At 39.2% G+C, this 14,296-nt stretch overlaps 1 protein-coding gene across 1 annotated transcript in view; it reads right to left on the reverse strand.

Annotated features, from left to right (window-relative positions):
* The window catches only part of CMTM8 (CKLF like MARVEL transmembrane domain containing 8), a 37,624-nt gene that overhangs the window by 3,411 nt on the left and 19,917 nt on the right, over positions 1-14,296 (reverse strand). Inside the window, exons 2-3 of the mRNA XM_068405070.1 lie at positions 4,790-4,963; positions 358-474 (exon numbers count right to left, since the gene is read on the reverse strand). Coding sequence (XP_068261171.1) covers positions 358-474; positions 4,790-4,963 — 291 coding nt within the window. The remainder of the gene's footprint in view (positions 1-357; positions 475-4,789; positions 4,964-14,296) is intronic.

Genomic DNA, 14,296 nt, shown 5'->3' on the forward strand with positions numbered 1-14,296 from the left:
TGCATTGAGGTGACTTGGTGCCCACCTAGTCTGTTTTGTCTACTCTGATGTGCAGGCTATAACCTCTGCCAGAGAGCTAGTAATAAATAGGGGCAGGGAAGGGGAAAAGCAGTATGATCTTAAAAACATTACAGCCTTTTCTAATGTGACTGTCATCTCCTGGTGGAATTTCTAGTCACCTCCAAAAACTATGAACTAAATTACAGCTACCCATAGGTTTTGTGGGTGAGGTTCCTCTATCAGTCTGCAGCTTTTCAAAATGCAGAACGCATGCATTCCCACCCACACTTCCAGCGAGCCTTCTTTTGATATAACTTGATCGGACATAGAACTGATTTAAACAAAAAATGAACTCACTGAAGAAGCTGCCCAGCTGTTGTAATTGTGACTGTCCAGTTCTTTGGTAACTGAAGATGCATCTACAATGGCAGCAATGAGGTACAAAATGAAGGCACTTCCATTAAAACACAGACCCTGTTGAAAAATCAAACAACGTAAGTAATTAATATGCACATGCATTTGTTATCACTTTCTATTCCAACATTACAAAAGTCTCCTCTGAAATGTAATGTACACATGCAATGTACACAAGAAATGTCATTCTTAAGTATTTTTACCTTCTTCCAAGTCTCTATCTGTAAGATTAAAATTTAACTGCTTATTTTGAGGTTCCATAAACATTAAAGCACCTTTTGGACAAACTGTTATCTCCGTCATACTAAATCCAGAAGAGTCCTAAAGCTGGTGTGCTGTGATTTTCCAAAAGTGAAAATAAGGACACAGTTTGGCTACCAAAATCTAAGTGTTAGGGAGTAAGAATACAACACTACATGAAAAAAAAAGATGAAAGAAAACAGAACTGCAATTTGATTACATTTCTAATCTACACAAAGATACATATGAAGAATATTTATAAAGCTTCCAAAACTTTGTTTTTCTCCACTTCTGAAGGAGATAGAGAGGGTGTAATTTTTTCAGTCGTATTCTTACACCTTTCAGTACCTTTCCCTTCTGCCTGTTTTTGAGAGGAGAAAGAAACAGACAAAACCAAGGAGGAGAACAGCCAGAATGGACGACATGGGTCATCAAGACCCATTCATGGCAGATGCTGCATTTTCTCTTTGAAGGAACAGAGTTAACGTCTCAGGGTAACTATGTTCATTACTAAGAAAGAAGCAAAGCAGGTAACATTGATCTCACATAACACTACAGAGAACAAATAAGAACAGGTTTTTTTGGGTTTTGCATGCGAGAGAGAACAGGAAACGAAGGAAGAACAGAAATCTGAGAAGATGAAAGACAGATAAAAAGGCATGAGGGTTTTTTTAAAGTAAGTAATTTTAATACTTTGTCCTTTACTTACTCACTACTTGGTCATGGCTACAGGAAGTTTATTATTTAAAAAAAAAAATCCCCCAAAACTCCACCCTGCTACTTGTCTAAGGCATATGAATTCGGCCATAAAATACACTTTTAGTTCACTGGTGCCATGTTGAAGTGGAATACCTATGACCTGCTTTGCACCTAGTTACAATTGAAGGAATTAATAACTCAGTTTAGACCAGGTTCTAATGTTGTACATGATCTGCTCCCTTCAGCTTCTGGCCCCATGTTTGCATTCCAGAGTGTCACAGAAATATCATAACCCTTAACTCTGTTGCCCCAGTCTCTAAATGTTGCCATACTGGTGCAGCTCCAACTTACTAATTTCCATGGTGTGATGCTAGGAACATATGCCAATTGTTCACTATTGAATTCACTAGTCACCAACTCTGGCAGAATCAAAAAAAAGAGCTGCAGCCCAAGAAGAGAAGTTCAGAAGGCAGCAACAACAGCTGTATCCACATCAGCAATTCCCTCAGTGCACCAAAGCATAGATCAACAGCTTCAAGTGGTTGGTATGGAAGCTCCTCACATCCATCTCCAGGACATTTGGTTCTGGCGAAGTTTGCGTCAGACTTGGTGGAGTCTGGCCCACTGCCGCACGCTCCCATGACACACAGGGTTCAAAACTTTCTGAGGGGAAATCACTCCCCAAACACGTGCTTTCTCAGCTGCAGGCCCCTCCAGAAAGCAGCATGCTGTGCTGTCATCTGTCAACATGTTGGTCTTCAAGTCATCACGGCCTATGAGAGACTTCCCATGCAAAAAGCCGCCTTACAGTTTTCAGAGCAGGCTGAAGGGCAAGCATGTCCTCCTGTGGTTCCTAAGTCCTCACAACTTCAGGGCATTTGGAAAAGAGCCACTTACTCACCCTTCTGCAGGGAACCATGGGCAGTGCCTCAGCACTCAGATGGAGTCCAAGGCCTGGCACTCGAGGTTTGCTTCATACACTTATAAATGAGTGGGGTTTATCTCACCTGTATCAGTTGATCTAATAAAAGGTATTATCTCTATCCACAGATCTCACCTCTCTTGTTTTATCTGGGCATTACAGTAATAAAATATCAAACTGTCAATTTTAGGATAAGATACCAACAATTGGCAGGTTCAGGTGAACTTCTGTAAAGCACTGATTTTCAAACTCCAAATTTGATTGCCTAGAGTATATGTTGTTGTTATTTTTAGATTTCCTGTTCCAAAAAGACTCAATTACCTTGGAAAGCTACAAATCCCTGCAATATCTTGTCATGTAGAAAAGAAAAAAGCACATAATTTTTGAGAAGTGCTGCTCTGGGAAATAACACTGTTGGGGAAGATGGAATGCAATGCAAGCTGATTGGGCCTTTACTGCCAATATATTACTCAACCAAATGGTTCACGCTAAATTACCATCTGCTTCTTAAATTCAAATTTACCGGATTTTAAAAGCTTCCATTGATTGTTTCAGCAAAGAACTTGCACTATTAAGGAGAGTCAGTTTTGAAGCACATCCTTTGGGTTAATTCACAGTAAAAGTAACTGCATCTTAAGCAATTTGGTAATGTGCTTAACCTGAAAAAAGTGGATTTATGATAGAGAAGTCCAGATATAATTTTGGGTACTGCATAGAATAGGCACAGTTTGAGCTAACTGTCGCCTAAGGAGCAGAGCAATAACTACTAGAAACTGAAATTCAGGATACTTCAGAGAACAGGGTGAAGGTGGGTATAAACTCACTCACTCAAAAAGGTGTGTGTCATGCTCTCTTGAATGAAAACATTACCAACACCTCTCTGAAAAGAGACTCAACATTCCTCCTGACCAGCCAGGAGTGGCAGAGGCCCAATTCAAAGGCTGCTCCCAACAGCTCTTTTCATATCTTAGGGCAAAACAAGATGGAATGCAAGCATCTTCTATTTATTTTGCATTTGTTTTCTCTTCATATTACCCTTTACTATAAAAGGAGACTACCTTCTGGACCTACATTTATGTGAACTTATCTACAATATGTTTGGAACTCAGAGCAAGAAATACACTCAAAATGAAGTAGAAACAAATCAAATACTCCAGCTTGTCTACCACATAGATCAGGGGCAACTCATTTATGTGCAGCTGTTGTCTGATAACAGTGTTAAACTGATGAAAGAGGGGTAATGACTAAAGCTGTATCCAAATGGATACAAAGACGCTTTCCCTTTGAATGTACTTTACTTACATCTAATGCAATGGGAAAAAAAAAAAACGTCCCACACCTTTAAATGTACCCAGACACATTACTGCTGTAATTGAAATAATCCAACATTTCTATAGCAGTGTTATAGCCTTAATGGTAATTGCAGGTCATGAAACTTGAAAACAGAGAAGCTATGTGAACATAATCCTCGTTGTTCTTATTAGTAATTGCTATAGCTGGCTATTTATTACAGCAGCAAATGGGAAGACGAAAAGAAAATAGTATTCCATTTTAGTCACGTACACAGTATAGCTGATAACAAGCTGTTTGCAACACAGAAGTCAAACACATTTTATCGTAAAAATAACAGAATTCTAGTCAATAATCTTTAGCTAGTAAAAAAAACCAACAGTATCTCATTGTATCAGACAAACGCAAAGCTAAAATTTATAATCATTCTTAGATGGGTCACAAATAGCCAGTTGGCTGAGGTGACAATGACTTTTAGGATATATTACCCTGAACACCAGCCTATTATGAAAATCATGTAAAAATATACTGTTGAGAGGTACAGCTAGCCAGGTTTGTTCAAACCACAAAAACTGGATCTGAATTTTAAGTGCCTGTGAAATTTTTCTGTAATTACATTAGCTGTTTATCTGATTTGCATCAAGTCTTGAGATAAAAGCAAAGGATTACGTGGCACATATTTTACATATATATAACATTAATTTTCAGTACCATTTTCACAGTACACCATATACGGATTGTCAGACTGTTGCTACCTCTGAACCACCTTTGCTTTTACTTTAGCAGAGGAAGACTCATGTTTGAAGAGCCAGGGTCCCACTTTCAGTTCACGATGTTGATTCAAGTAGGGATTTCTGCTTTTTAAACCATATGGTCAGGTCTGTTAGCTCAGAGGCAGCAACAGACTCATTCTTCATGGGATGTAATCACTACGGGAACAAAAAGAGGCCACTGTGCATAAGTATCAGTCACATGCACATTATTAAAAATCAAGTCACTACATCAACCGCTGAACAAAACAGTGAAACATCATAGGAAAAGTGGTTTAAAAGTGTCTGGGTAGTATGAAGGTTAAACACTGCAGGTATGCAGCCACACAGTAATTGGGGAAAAATCTGCAAAAAGCACAAGTACAGCTGGTTAACTACACCCACAGAATGCATCAATATTTTATTCTCTTCATAACCCAGCAAACCTGAAACAACAAAGAACGGGTGTATTTACCACTGTGGTCCATGGCACCTGGGGGATCCTGGTGTAGGTCATTGTCATGTAGATGATCAGAAAGAAGACGGTGAGAACCCAGTAAAACACAGCTACAAACATCACCCAGCCGAAGGCTGGATACAGAAAGTATTCTGTGCCAGCAATCAGGGTCCACACCAGCAGCCCCAATACCTGCAAAAGTTATGGAGAAGAAAGAAAACTGTTACACAGTCTTAGACCTCATACATTTATTCTAGGTCAAGGAGCAACACCACTGCCATTCACGTAACCATTTGATGAGCTGAGATGGCATGCTACACTGACAGAATACTAATCTAACAACAAAGAAGAACATCTAAAGCTGGTTTTGCTGTGGCAGGATGTCACAAAGGGAAAGACAGAACAAGGTGTCTCGGTGTTGATTTAGCTCACCTTTAGCTATCATGGAGCCATACTTGCAGTGGTTTTACAGCTAGCTCTCAAAAGGATGGCTTATTATAGCCTACTAGCTTACATGCCATGAAGGTAAATACTATTTTGCAGTCAGTGAAGTCATTTTAGAAACAGAAGCCTGTGAAAGACCACTGGGATCTTCAGGTCCCATCTGCCATAATCATAGGTAACTGAGTAGTTGGGGTCTAGTTCAAAATGGTCCACACCTGCTCTGTGGACTGCAGGCACCACAGACACAAAACAATTCCTAGGACCTTATTATAAAAGGCAGTAGTAAAATATCAACAGCCATCACCACTGTAACATGCTGCTGGACCAGAGCAGGTCAGGTTGGGAATGTCATTATATTCCACAGTTCTTAAAACATCTCCCAGGTGACCTGACCCTAAGTAGTAGACAAGAACTCATAGTCAAGCAAAGTCCTCAAGCAAACCAGTCTGGGGAACAAAACTCCCTCCTGATCCTGAACCTGGCAATCTGTTCACATCTAAGACATGAAGAAATACATGAACCAGAGATTTCAACATACTCTCTCCAGTTTTCTCTAGTGTCATGTGATCTCCAATGCATTAAGAAGGATGAGGAGTAAACAAAACAGAAGTCAACTCATGCCACAGGAAGAAAACTTGTGTGTTTTACAAGTTGTCCAGCAATTAGAAAAATCTTCATTATAAAAAGAAAGGTATATTTTATACATTAAAACCTCCAAACAAAAAAACCAAACCCCCACCACACACGCTTTACTGGCGGCAGATGTGGGAACTAAAATTCTTGTATCTGAAACAAGGCTTATCTCTTTCTGCCATCTGGACTATGGTGAAACTGCCTAGCAGTGAGAAATGGAAGGAAGACAAAATTAAAGCAAATAGCAACACACTTACTTAACAGACAACAGCCATAGCTGGACAATCTAAAGAACCTTCCACCCCAATATTCTGTCTCCAGCAGTGAGTAATAACAGATGTCTGAAGAAATATATTAAGAATAGACCATGCAATAGTAGTATTTCCTTGGACTACCCTCCTCAGCTCTCAGGAATGCACAGTGGAGGGACTCCCTGAGCCTACTGTGGTGTCTTTGTAATCAATAGCCCCTGACAGAAGATGACCGTTTTGCTATAGCTTCATTTGCACAAGAGCTAATCCTATTCCCATGCAAGCTGTTGGCCACGGTCCCATTTATTTTTCTACTGCAGAATTGAACATGGAAACATTAATGATAAATCTCTAAACATTACAAACAAGACAAAACAATACCGTTAAACAAAAGTTTATTGTAATCGCTCCTACTAACTTTCAGCAGCTACCTGGTATCTGTTTATTTGGTCTTTTATTCATCCTCCAAATTGCCACCCAAACTTAATTCAGCCCTCAATTTGTTGTCCTGTGTGTTCACAGTACATTCCTGTATATTATTTGCACATTCATCCACATCTGCACCATTCATACATAAAAGCACCGCACAAATATCTGTTCCACTTTTTTTTTTGGTCTTGTAGTAGAGAAGGCACATAATGGTCTTTTAAAGAGCATTTTTTCCACCGTTTTCACCAATTCAGCAATTTCTCTTTAATAGGAAGCCCTAGCACTTGCTCAGACTGGGATAAAAATCCCTACTTTCTGCAGCATACCAGGGGAGGGCAGCATTGCCTCACAAGAGCAGTCCAAATAGCATTAACTGGCTCGTTTAAAATACACACTATTGTTTAATGCAAAGTTAGCAATGTTCAGCAATGCTTCCCATAGTTCATTTTAATTCTAGTTCCAAAAACATTTTACTAATAGTAGCAATTCAGTTAACAATGCCTCAAATTGCATGAACTACCCATGATTAGATTAAAAACCAACTCGATTTTAGTGTAACAACTGCTTTAAGATTAAACAAACTTGATAGACTGTTTAGCTAACAAAATACCATTTTCTTAGGATACAAAGTTGCTTTTCATTGTGCCCATCCACTTTAATCCGAATTCAAATTTGTCATCCAGAAATTACACCAACGAGTAACTGGTCTCATGCTTGATAAATATTTATTAAAGACAGATTTATCCTAGATCTGAATATCTAGTAAAATACCAAGAACAGAAACTTCAAAGATAAGACAAAGAAAACAAAGAAATTAAACATTATTAAACACCATAACCTACTGACACAGTGTTAGTTTTTAGAAAGCTTTTAAAAATAGAAGTAGACTTTTTCATAAAAAGCTCAAGACTATGAAAAATGCTTAATACTAAATTCAACACAAACAAGATTGATAAGGACACCTCGGCTTATATAATGGATTATTTCTGGAAAGAGTAAAAACTTCACAAGCAGCAAATTATTAAAATTTATAAGGAAAATTTTGAGGTTATATGAGACCACTAATCTTACATTACCACACAACGAAGCTAGCAAGACCAGTGTCTTGCTGGTATTCTCACTGGTCACTGGTTTTTCCAGTAATATTCTAACCAGGTGTTATCATCCCTCTTTCAAGTTCATTTTAATATTTAAGCAACTGTACATCTCACATGTATTCCAAAGAATTGCTTTTAATGCGTGTTTTTAGCTAGCCCATATCAACGGCAGAACAATTTATCTAAGCAATTGAGATGCACCACGGATGTTACAGATTTATATTCTTAACCAGTTCTTGGTTCATATGCATCGTAACTTTGATGGGTTGCACATTAGAGCGCATCTGACATTTTCAGTTAGATCCAGATACTCTTACTGCATATTACTGGAGCTGACAGGCTGAAATAATATTTCAGATTTCTTGATTAGACCTGAAAAGGTCAGATCAGCTCATGGTCAACAATTCACTCTGTGTGTAGTTAAATGATATGACAAATGGTTTTATTGCATATGTAAACATATGCAATAAATTGATTTAAAGTTCACGCTGGCCGTCAGCATCTACAAAATACCTAAGGAGTCAAAGGAACACAGACATCCAGACAAGTCTTTTGTGATTAGCTTGTCTTCTCAGCATGTTAAATACTGAGATAGCTTCTGCGGTGTTAAAAGCCTGTCTTGTAGTATTCTGACTGTGCCTTACATTACACGTTTGCTGTTCAACAGATCAGTCCAAACTGGATGACACTTGTGCATCTGCTGGAGCCGAGAATGCCGCTTTTCCTGCTGATTTGATAACAAACCTCCCCACTGGGAATAACTGGACTATATTCAAATGGCATCTCAACGAGCATCTAGTGTACAGAATCTGGCAAGTGAGTGATAGGTATGTGACACTGTAAAGCAAAGACCAGCAACTGCTGGGGAGTGCCCACAGTAATTCAGCATGCAGACAGTACACAGCTACCTTCATTGCTTCAGATCAGCTGGAAGACAAGGGAGAAAGGCCTGTATCTTCTTATAACCAGGTAGAGTGTATTAGCAATAGCTAAGTATTTCATTTTAATTTATGAGCAAGTCAGAATATGTTTATTTAGAATTACAGGAACATTCTACAATCCTGTCAAAAATGACTCTGAGAAAGGAAGGAAAAAGCATCAAGATGACCAAAGAAAGTAATGCCTGTGGTAGCCGACGAGAGGGGTTGCTGGGTCCTAAGACTATAAGGGCTCTACCAACAGGGTCCAGTTTTTCAAGTCAGATGGGAGACAGGGATTTCACTCATCAGTATATGATAAAGGCAAGTAGTTAACTGCAGTCTCCAATTCCACCTCGGACATCTATTTTGTGATCATTTGGCTGTTGCTTGATCAGGTACCTCCATTACTAGAATGCATTAATATGTCAAATGTACTAATGCATACTTCAGCAGCTGGCAGATACCACAAAAAGGAAATAACTTTGTGGCTAAGTCCAATATTATTGAGTGTGCAGGTTTAAAATTAGATGCTTAATTGCATATTCAAACCCTTAAATAAGTGCCATAATTTTTCCACAGCGCTGAGAACTTCAAAAGTATCAGACTATTTAGCCACTTAAAAAAAAATAAAGGCTTTATTGCCTAGTAGATGAGACACATCTTGTCTCATGTCGCTGGTAAAAGTCAGCAGGTATGAAAGCAGGTGTGAGCTTGAATCTGTGTATCCAGTTTTGCTTTTTGAAGCATCTTAAAAACTGTAGAACTGAATTCGTACTTGCAAACTGTATCTAAAAAGCCTACGATGTAGTGACTCCTCTCCACTGACGCTAGTGTTACAAATTCTGCTGCATTCATCTTGACTGGTTAACTCAGCAACACAGTTAAAAATGTTTATGCATTCCTTTCAAAGGAAAAAGAAGTCTCATTGTGGCAGAACTGACAGGGAGAAAAAAACAAGGCTCATACAGTTTAATGAAATAAAAAAAAAACCAACACACATTTGGCCTGTTTGCCTGAAGCTTTTCCTATTTTTTATCCTAGAGATGCTTCCTAGGACCATTTCAGTTCCCTGTATGCATAAGTATTACAGGATTTATACAGAGTTGCTACTGGCACAGATGGAAATGATGGTAGAAGGAAACTAGAAGCATTGTGCTTTTGCAGTAACAGTTGTCTCCTGTATTGAAGCCACCTAAACATGGATAGAATCCAGCAAGTGGAAAGCAAGACATCTTGCCTCTCCTTCCAAAGAAAGAAGATTTACGACTAGAAGAAAGAGAGACCGTTCTAAATTATTGCACATCATTATTTCACTACTAAATCACAAGTTAGGAGCTACCTCAGCAGCAGCACCTCCATCCTTCTCTTCCCTTGGCTACTATCTGAAGGCAAAAAAAAAAAAACAGGGAGTCTTCTGTGGGCAGGGAGAGCATGAACATTTCTCATTCCTGCTCCCTAGTTTCTTATCTCACCTTCCATGGCACTTGGGAAGACAAGGCTGGAGATGCTTTTCATCAGGCACTGAGCGGGTAAGCAAGGATCCCTAAGGGCAGCCAGACCAGCAGTTCAGCACTATAGGGGCTACCCTTATTGATGTTGATTAGTCAAGCACCCCTTGGGTGTCTGTAAGCATTTGGTAAGATTAACATTCTTCCAAACCTGTCATGACATGGATCACACACCAAAACGCAGGATCTTACACTGTGAATCAAAATATCCGAGGGGTGTGTGTGTACTTATTTAAAGAGAAAAAAGAGGGGGGGAAAGGGGCATTCCTCCTCTTGTTCCTGTAAGACATGCCCAGGACAGTCAGTTGTAAGAACAGGCAGATTTAATTGTCTGATATTTGACAGATACAGAATGATTTTTTTTCTTCCAGCTGTGGCTAAATGGAGTAAATGTTTGCACTGCACTTAAATAATGTCTTCAAATTGGAGTTTTTGGGCTCTCATACACAATCTATCAAGTGACATACAACAATTTGCCTTCTGCCACTAGAGAGAGCACAATCATCGCTTTTTTTTTTAGAAAAACGCTTTCGAAGGAGGCACTTGCGCAGGCTTCCGATGCCCAGCAGGAACATCAAAAGGGGCAATTCGCATTCGGTGCCAAACCCCTGCAGACTGAAAGGGAACGCTCCAAATAAGCGATACACATACAGAAATCTTTCACAAGGGTTATGCTAAGTTAGAGTGTCTGCACAAAGCGACTTTGATAGGTTCACTTCCATACTGGGTACAACTGCAACATCAAACATAGATTTATCAACAAACTACTCGAAATAAGGATCATTTATTTGTTTTACTTAAAAACCAAACCAAAGCAAACAAAAAAAACCAAAACAACCCCCAGAAAAAAACAAACAAACACAAAATAAAAACCTCAAACCCACAAAATTCTTCCCCACTGTTTAGAAAATTGTATTTTAGTGTCCATGGGGGAAAAATGCCTAAGGAAAAATAAGATGAAAGCCTACAAGTACTGGATAAATCAATCAAATATCAATCCAGACCAAAATACAAAATATAAAAATCCTCTTTGTGCTGCAGTGAGAGAAAGTGATAAATATGTTTTAAAACTTAGCTTTTAAAACTGGAAGGATTCAAACTTAAATAAGATTTCTATTAACATTGAGTAAAGATGGAAAGACAAGGAAATTCAAAATCACCTTTCAGCTACATTTTTTAGAGATATAAGATCCTTGCTTAAGTGTCTTGAAATTTCAAGGACCATGTTAATATACTCTGTAATAATCTAATCAATACATTGCCTTAGCTTACTGCTTCTCTTTCCCAGTCTCAAACACTTTTTTAACACAAAACATTACAATGAGTTGACATCAGCCAATCACTACCGTCCCCCTCCTCATTACCGACAACACTGTACCACTTCTCCTCCCTAAGCATTCGGTGTCATCAGCAGTTGGAACCATTTATTTTGCCCAGTGCTCCTGGGTGGAGGAAAGCTTTGTGATTCATCTGGACTCTCTTCTGATGAGACAGTCCTGCAGAAGAGAACTCGGGCTCTACGTACATGCAGGAAAAAAATTCTTTGAATTCTGCACGTTTTTGCAGGTTGTACACCAAACAAACAAAAAGGCTAGTGTTTTTGCTGAGGCTTTTCAGAACTTTGCCTTCCTAGCAAAATTTAAAAATCTACAGTGCTCGCAGAAACATGCCAGTGGTCATAATGGACATACCAATCTAGTATTTTATCATTTATACAGTACCACTCTTAGTGTCAAACTGAGTAGCAGCTACAGATCTGAAGTCTCTCCTACCTTTGAAAACATTTCTATTCATAACAAAACTGTGCAAAATTCAGTCTCTTATACTTTTACAGAATTTCTAAAAATTGTCTGAATACCTTTTAAATTATTTTCAAGCAACCAGTTTCAGCATTGAATCTTCCCCCAAGTCTTCAAACTTTCTGTCATGCTCTTGGCTCTATGGCAGCACCAGCAAGCACCCCTCACTACAGACCAAACGTGAGGGCTCGAAATACTGGCAATACTAACCATCACTTGAGATAACTCCTCCACAGAGTTGTTTTTTAGGATAGATTTCCTAAGAAAGAAAACTACTGGAAGCAGCATGTGCCAAAATATGCTCCAGAAGTATGTCTTCACTAAAGACTGAACTCTCTTACTCAAGAGTTTAGTCCAAATCCTATTACAAGCCATACAGAAAAACCTTCTGACCCAGGTTTGAAATGGGTCAAGGCCCACTGGCAGACATTTCATTCAACAGGGAGCACGCCTACTCTGGAGTGAGAATTCAGACCAAGCCCTTCAACAGCTGACGGAGCTCCAGTGCCTTTCCCACAGCTCCACGGAGCAGGGAAGTCCTCACACACACCTACCAATTCCCCAGGAAAGACTCCAAGAGCACCTTCACCTAAAAAAAACCAGGGACCAGACCTCCCCACACCTGAGCCAGTAAAGAAGGGCTAGTCTTCATGTTCAGACTGTGACGCTCATTATCCAGGTCAACCATGCAGTGAGGATGTACTGAACTGGCCGTGGCATGCGTAAATAAAGGTATCAGCTTGCACTTACGAAAGGATTCACACTGGGAGGCAAAGCCAGTTTGCAGGAGTGCCCAAGAAACTATAAATTCTCATTGGGAAGACCAGAGAGAGGCAGTTAGTGGCTGGTATGCAAGCAGGAAACTTATTTTTCTGATCAAAATTAGTATTGCAATACTGGAGTGCTGCCTAAGCATAAAGACAATAGTACCTGAGCAAAATGCAGTAGCACACCCCAATTTCATGTTGCTTTAATGAGTCTACCACCTACTAAAATGAAAAAATCACAAAGGTACTCCTTCTCTAGCCTCCACTGTTGACTCCGCTGATGACACTGCAACTCATGCATGAGGAGTCTTCTGTGATAGAGTGCTCCAGCTCTCTGCAACTGACAGATGAAAAAAATAACTCGGGGTTGGGAGAGAGTAAGGAAACTGTACTCTCCATCCCAGCAGCATATTACAATGCTCAAATGTTGCTTCACCTGAGAAATATGCATGGAATGTGTGAGAGCAGAGCTAACATCAGGAACACAGAACAAAAGGAGGCAGCTTGAATTAAAAAAGCAAGAGATGTTTTCTGGAAAACACAGACTGTCCCATCTCCCATCAAAATTGTGAAATCACTACAAAGGAGTTTATTTCTTACAGTTTCTTAGGAAGTTTTGTCTGAAAAAATAACTAGAGGTAGGGTAGTGGATATTCAGAAGGTAAACAAGAAATAAGACTGTGCTTGGGTTGTAAATTTTGTTCCATGTGATCAAAAACATCACGACGGAAGATTAGAAACTGTTAAAAAAAGGAATAAAATAATAAAAACCACCACTAAACATAACATATCACAGTGCTTTATAAATCAACAGTGTACCCACACATTGAGTATGTTCTGTTCATTCCTCTCTCCTGTTTCTAAAATGATTCAGTTGGATTATGCAAGGCACAGAGAATGGCTCCTTCAAGAAAATAAAGTTAAAGCTGGAAAAAAGATGAGTCTAATTTTCTGTTGAAGACTGAAGGAGGATATGACAGGAGTCTGCAGAATGGCAGGCGGCATAAAGAAGGGAACAAGGACTGGATTAAGGCACAATTGTCAAGATGCAACCTTCAGCTCTGGAAGTTCCTATATGTGCAGTTCGCTAGAAGCTAGAAAACTATAGCAGACAAGAATCTTGTCGTATGTGCTCCTTCTTACACTCCTCCCTAAGTTTTCAGTATCAGTCATTATCAGGGTTATTATCGAAACAGCCCACTGACCAGATCCATTACAACTACCAATACTAACTTCTGGTTTTAATTCGCCTTACTTTCTTGCAGGAGACCCTAGCAACCAAGCACTGCAATCTGCAAAAGCGTTAACAGAATAGGATGGGATGACTACATGCCACATCAATATACGATTTGTTTCTAAAGTAGAATTACGAGGGATAATCTCAAGCAGTGGTGAAGAAACTGCCTTGAATTATATCATCATAAAAATCTATCTTCTCAGCAGAGCAGTGGTTGATCATTAACAGGTCATTAAAATGAGTACAAAGCATAAAGATTGGTCCTTGTCCCAGGGCACTTTCCACATTAAATGCTTTAAGGTTTTCGAGGGCTGCATTCAGGAGCACACTACTGTTTACTGATGCCTGTAAATTCTAACTTAACGCTCATGTTTTGCCTGAGGATCTGTACACACAGAGACATTTATATAGGTTACTGTGCACTACACATATATTAACTT

Source organism: Nyctibius grandis, chromosome 7 (genome assembly GCF_013368605.1).
Source record: "Nyctibius grandis isolate bNycGra1 chromosome 7, bNycGra1.pri, whole genome shotgun sequence".
Taxonomy (NCBI): domain Eukaryota; kingdom Metazoa; phylum Chordata; class Aves; order Nyctibiiformes; family Nyctibiidae; genus Nyctibius; species Nyctibius grandis.